The 6,415-nt window shown below is 39.0% G+C and overlaps 1 protein-coding gene across 4 annotated transcripts in view; it reads left to right on the top strand.

The window, feature by feature from the left end:
• The window catches only part of DIP2C (disco interacting protein 2 homolog C), a 521,839-nt gene that overhangs the window by 334,975 nt on the left and 180,449 nt on the right, over positions 1–6,415 (top strand). For all 4 annotated transcript variants that reach the window (XM_075550143.1, XM_075550144.1, XM_075550145.1 and 1 more), the window contains 2 exons: positions 370–489; positions 1,848–2,045. In XM_075550143.1, coding sequence (XP_075406258.1) covers positions 370–489; positions 1,848–2,045 — 318 coding nt within the window. The remainder of the gene's footprint in view (positions 1–369; positions 490–1,847; positions 2,046–6,415) is intronic.

A 6,415-nucleotide genomic window follows, 5' to 3' on the forward strand; every position in this document is an offset into this window, starting at 1 on the left:
AAGCCATCGTTTAGAGATTCGCCTGCTCTTAGAGCCCTAGAGGTGAGACACTGAGCACTAGTTTCACGGCAGCTTTCGTGGCGATAGCTTGTTCAGAGTGCACTGGTGGCTAAAAGTCTAACCCATAGACTCCCAAGCTTATTTGTTCCACCAACCCCCTTTTCAGAAAAAGTCACAAAGACACCCCCCTTGGCAACTAAAACCTTTTGTGCTGCACTCCCATAATCTAGGTTACAATGTAGGAACATGATTTTGCACACTTCCCTGCGTGCCCCCACCCCTCTTCCTGGATTGTTCCTGTGGCCCCGAAGGGTCCCCCACTTTGGGAAAGAAACCCTGATCTAACCCAGGATGGTGTCTGTTTTTCAGGAGTACCAGTAAGCAGCCGAGTATCAGCAAAAATTCAACAGCTTGTAAATACCCTCAAAAGGCCCAAACGACCACCGTTACGGGAATTCTTTGTCGATGATTTTGAAGAATTGCTAGAAGGTAAGAGACCCCATTCACCCTTGTTTCCTTTTTGTCAGGCGTGACTATGATGTCACAGCGTCTAGTGGTATTTTTTTCTACCAACGCCGATTAGGTTATTTTTAGGACAATAAAAGTGGCATCCACAAATATGACAGGCATCTCAATAAGAGGATATAGGTCCCCAAGGGTCACTTTCAAGGTAAGGGGGGACAGTTGGTTGGATAAGCATCCAGAATTGATGATTGGTTGCAGGACCTGCAGCAGAATGTGACTTTGTTCCATCAACTAGGACTCTTTTTCAGAGCTCTACAGTAAATGTCGCAGAAACACAAGTGTATCATAGCAGCGAAGTCGCTCTCCCTGAGTAAGTTAATGAAAGACAGACTTGTAGTGATACATGGTACAGAGGATCGTTTCTCAAAGCCGAAGCGGAACGTCTGAAACTGAGTACTTGCAAGCCTTTTGAAACAAGCTTGTTAAAAACAGAATATTTGCTTATTATATCAAACCCAAACCACTTAAATGTCTTGATCTTTTTACCATGAGTAAGTGGTTGGTTTTTCTATCCAGCAGGTGGAAGCTGTCAATAATAAACAGAAAGAGAGAAAACGTTTCCAAACATGGAAGAAATAATTTAAATTTTTAGCGGTCTAAGCTAGAGATTGAGCAAGTTGTATTTGTAACAATTGCATTTTATTGCAATTATTTTTTATTTCCATTTTACTTCAAAAAACATACCTCCATGCCCACATGTTCACTTGGCTGTAGCAGATTCAAATTTAAATCTCAGTATGGGGGGGCATATAATTTAGAACACTGGAACTCTGAGAAGTCCAAGATTATTAATATGTGTCGATAATATTTTAAATTCAAGATCCAGAGCTAGAGATTTCCATTCTAGACTTTCAACACATTGTCAATTTATAAGTGTATTCAGCAGTAGTAACTTCTCCATTCTAACGTTTTAAAAATTATGAAGACTTAAATGCTTCTTTTAAGACCAAAGCTACTGTACAGATCACAATTCTGAATTTAGAAAAGCATATGTTCCATGTTTTTTTGGTCAGGTAATACCTTGTATGCCTCAAGCATAAACCTCCTCTCAAGTCAAGTTCATTGGCCTCTGGTCGCTCAAGCAACCCTCTAGGTCAGGGAGGAGCTACCCGCGTGGTTTTCGGTAGCTATAACTTCCCGGGAATAGAAAGCCTCCTTTATCTCCCAACAAGCAGCTGGTGGTTTGGACATGTTGACTCACAGTTAGCAGCTCAACTCATAATCACAAGGCCACCAGGCCTCCTAGTCGTCTCTTTTAACATTACATTGTAAAGTCATTGTGCTAATAGTAATGACATTTTTCAATTTTATATTCAAATTAGTTCAACAACCAGATCCAAACCAACCAAAGCCAGAGGGAGCGCAGATGTTGGCGATGCGTGGGGAGCAGCTGGGAGTCGTCACCAACTGGCCACCGTCCCTGGAAGCTGCGTTGCAGAGATGGGGAACCATTTCACCCAAGGCCCCCTGTTTAACCACTATGGACACAAATGGAAAACCACTGTACATCCTAACTTACGGTAATTGACTGCAGCTACAGTTCTGTTTTGAATTATTTTAAATACTAGAATTCTGTTTTATCACCTGGTGCCAGTTTTTCTTCGACCTTTTTGGTGACCTTGTATAAGAGTTCAGATGGACATCTTTTCTCTCCTTTGTGTGCTCCATGCATATCCAGAACTTAGTTCTCCCATCTAAATAGACAATGGTGTCAGGAGCTAACCTCAGCACCCAGCACATGATGAGTGTATAATTGAGTACTTTCTTAATACACTTTCACCTAGTGAATTTTTAAAATTTTAATTAGGATGATCTAGAACAATCCTTCCACTATTTTTAGACCTCAGATCCTGAATTTTCTGCACAGCTTCTGCTCCATAGAGCACTCTATTTTCAAAGACCCAATTCAAATGCCACTTCTTCATCTGAAGGATCCTTCAGTCCCACAGTCAGAAGTGTTGGCGCTTTGTGTTTCCAAATTCTGCGTGTGTGCTTCTGCTGGTAATTAACACAAAGCTCTTTGGATTATAATGAGTTGTGTTGTGGTATTTTCCTTCTTCATTTTGAAAGGAAAGTTCCTTAATAACAAGAACTGCATCTCTTTAATCTCTCATGGAGTTAACATTATATGTCTAGCTAAATACGTATTAATAGCTGAAGTGGGTTCTTTTAATTCAATCCCCTACCAGTCCTTTGAGGGTACTTTTATCCTTAGTTTTAAAGATGAGGAAAAAGAAGATATTTTTTCATTGATCCATCCAAAAGAACCTGATAAGTTAGTAGTTACTCTGTGTTTGGGAAATCACTCCTGTGCTGGAGGGTACTTCAAAATGATCAATGAAATTGATGTTTTTCCAAAGGACTGATAGGCCAAGAATGGCTATCTAAACTCTCTGACATGCATCATTTAGAAGAAGGAAAATGTTTCTAAAGTACTTTCTAAAGAAAAAAATTCTCATTCAATGCAATTGGTGCAAATGGTAAACTCTTTGCAGGTACTTAACTGTATTATACAAATTCTTCTGCCTTAGTGCCTGGTAGAAGAAGATGCGAGAAAGCAGGTAATTTTCACACCATCTGCTTTAGCTTGGCAAGGAAACTAGCACAATAGCCCTGAGGCCAAAATGGCTCATAGTATTCCGCATATTTGAAGTTAGATTACCTTTATTCATTTTTTCCTTTGTTTTTAAGGCAATATGCCTTCAATTGCAGGTAACAAATTCTAGGTAAGAGCAAAATCCATTCCAGTATCAGCCATCTAGGTCAAAAGCCAGATGCTATGGATAATGAGTCTGGTCCAGCCTTTCTGAAGATGAGACATCTCTAGAGGCACCAGCTGTTAACTCAGAGTCATTATCTTGTGCATTGAAGGTTTCATTGACAAAAATAGGATTTGGGTTCAGGAAGGTAGCTCCTTTGTTTTTTATCGCTTCACTGGGTAATTTTATATGGATAAAGAAATTTATCACCTATGATGAGGTCTAATCTTTATTTCTTTTCTTTCTATTAAATATGCTCATGGAAGTAGGTTTTGTTCAGTTAAAAAGAGAAAATACTTTTCTGTTTAGCCCTGATCAACTTGTCAAATTTCCTTATAGATAATTGTATACATGGGCTTGCTTCTCTTTAGTGGCTGATAATTCCAGGATTCATCTATCTATATACTAAAAAGTCCTTAGACCAATCTGTTTGCATGCATGAATACATGCCTTCATCCTTCCAATCATACAGCATTTGTTGCGATCTATTAAGTGTTCATTCTGCATTGATCTCGTACCAAGCCTTGGTAGTACAAAGATAGGTGTGATATGATTTTCATGGGTTTTATCTATTTTAAAAGTAAGGCCCTTTTCTACTGACACAATGTTGAACAGAATAGTGCTGAGTTTGTTCCTCTTTTTTGCAAGTTTAAGGTGAATTTGAGTTATAAAACCCAGACTAAATGCTAAGTACATGTATCTGCACCAAGAAATTTCAACTCCTGCTTCTAAGTCATCTATACTTTGTTTATTTTAATCATCTATATTAGTAAAATGCTGTAGGTCAGTTTGGGTTGTACTTGTTAAAGGAGTACATGTCAGAGTGTAAGGTTATATTGCACCCAGCAATATGTGTAGGAACTATTGATTGGAAACCTAACTTGCTTGGTAAGCTATCACCTAAACCACAATAAAATGTTGGGTTTTTTTTTTAATGTAAGGTTATAAATAATCAAGATAGCAAATGAAATGTTGACTAACACAGTGAAAACCATAGGAAAATATAGGGACATTTTAAAATAAATGAGCATTTACTGAGTACATTGTTCTGAAGGATCCAGAAAAATCCACTAGTTAAGAGCTGTTCCATTACCTATTGACTTGATACATTGAATGACTAGAGGATTCAAAGGATTGTGGTTCCTTCGTCTTGCTTGGATCCATAATCATTGCTCATGGGAGCAGCAGTGAGAGCAAATGGGGCATTGCGTTGACGAAATCTGCTGCAGGAGACCTCTCTCAGTGTTGAAAAGCTACTCAGAGCACTAGGGTGTGCCTGCCCCAAGCCATGGTATTTGTAACCACCTCCTGTGCATGTGAAAAGTAGACACTGAATAAAGAAGAATAAATGCATTTAAATTATGTCTTAACAAAGGATATCGAAAGTACCATGAGCTGCCAGAAAACAAAAGAAATCTGTGTTGAAAGTGCAGGCAGAATGTTCCTTAGAAGGGAGATGGTGGTGAGACTTTGTGTCCTTTACTTTGGAAAAGTTATCAGGAGAGACTAATCCCTGGAAAAGGACATCACGGTTGGTAAAGTAGCAGGGCAGCAAAAAGAGAAAGACACGTGGATGGACACAGTGGCTCCTACAGTAGGCTCAACCATAAGAACAATTGTGCGGATGGTGCAGGATGGGGTGGGGTTCCTTCTGCTACACATAGGGCCGACGTGAGTCGGAAGTGAATCCACTGCACTGAACAACACATCTGGTGAAGGAGAAGATTGTGGGGGGAAAACATAAAAACAAAAACATTAAAAATCCAATTTCCCTTAATCACCCTCCACTTAGTAGAAACTTTCCAGTATTCTTTATTTTCTCGCTAGCTTCAGTGAAATATCTGTAAATTCATTTTACTTTTGCCATGTGCATTCTCTATGAAGGAAATACTTTTCTTTTCTGTATTTGTTTGTGGGGGTTTTTTTTTTTCTTATAACTCTGTATTTCCAAAAAGTCAGAGCTAGGAAAGCATTAAACCGGCTGCCAGCAAGTGGGTTCCCATTCATAGTGGCCACCACGTACAGAGTTTCCGGCTGTATACCGTACCAGTCGCACACAGCCTCTTCTTCCTCCCGGGAAGGCTGGCTAGGGTTGAAGCAGCACCTTGCAGTGAGCAGCTCAAGGCCTAACAGATGGCCCCACCATGACTGGTTCATTAAATTTCAAGTGACATTAAAATGAATTTCTATTCAACGTTTACATCATTGTCACATCTTGTTTAATTGAAATGAACAGTTTAATGTAGGGGAAGAGAGGGCTTTAAAATGTTCATGGAAAATGGGATTGAAAAATAATACAATTTTCCCATAAACTTCATTTTCCTTCACATTCTTTTTCTTTGAAAACGTGAAGTATATTTCCAGAATGACGTCAAAAGTATATCTATGTGGTTTTTTCTCATTGCAAACCATCGATTGCCAATTGACTTTTTGTGTGAATCCATGATGATGTTGACTTTAGATTTCTGAGCTCAGAGGGAAATGGAAACTTTAGCAAAATATAATGGCCATAGTTGTAACATTGTGTTACTTTGTTATTTAACAGCAAATTGATTTTTCTCAACTATAACAAATTGATAGTAATTGTTAATTCAACTCTAATAGTTCCCTAATAATGTTCACATTTTAGAAGATCTGCAGACAAAATAATTCTGTTTTCAGGAAAAAATTAGCCCAGATTTCCAAATAAGCTGATGATATTTTTAGGTAACTTTCTACCTCAACCTCTCTCCCTCTTCATCTCAATACCACGTCAGTTTGAGGACGGTGTTGTTGATGAGAGGACAGTCAAAGGGGTTGGAAATGAAGAAATAATTCTATCTAGAACCCTTCATTGATCTGGGAGCTCTGGTCGTGCAGGGCTTAGCAATGGGCTGTGCTCCCCAAGGTCAGCAGTTTGAAACCACCAGCTGCTCCACAGAAGAAAGACTGAACTTTCTACTCCCATAAAGAGATACCGTCTCAGAAACTTGCAGGAGGTAGCTCTGTCCTTTCCCACAGGTTTGCTGTGAATCAGCATTAACTTGGTGGTGAGCTTGGTTTTTGGTTTTCATTGATCAAAAAGTACATGACAGGTCTTAGTATAGATTTGTCCTTTGTTAGAGCAAGCTTAAACCACAAAAGAAATGTTT

The sequence above is a fragment of the Tenrec ecaudatus genome, chromosome 5, assembly GCF_050624435.1.
Source record: "Tenrec ecaudatus isolate mTenEca1 chromosome 5, mTenEca1.hap1, whole genome shotgun sequence".
In the NCBI taxonomy this organism is placed as follows: domain Eukaryota; kingdom Metazoa; phylum Chordata; class Mammalia; order Afrosoricida; family Tenrecidae; genus Tenrec; species Tenrec ecaudatus.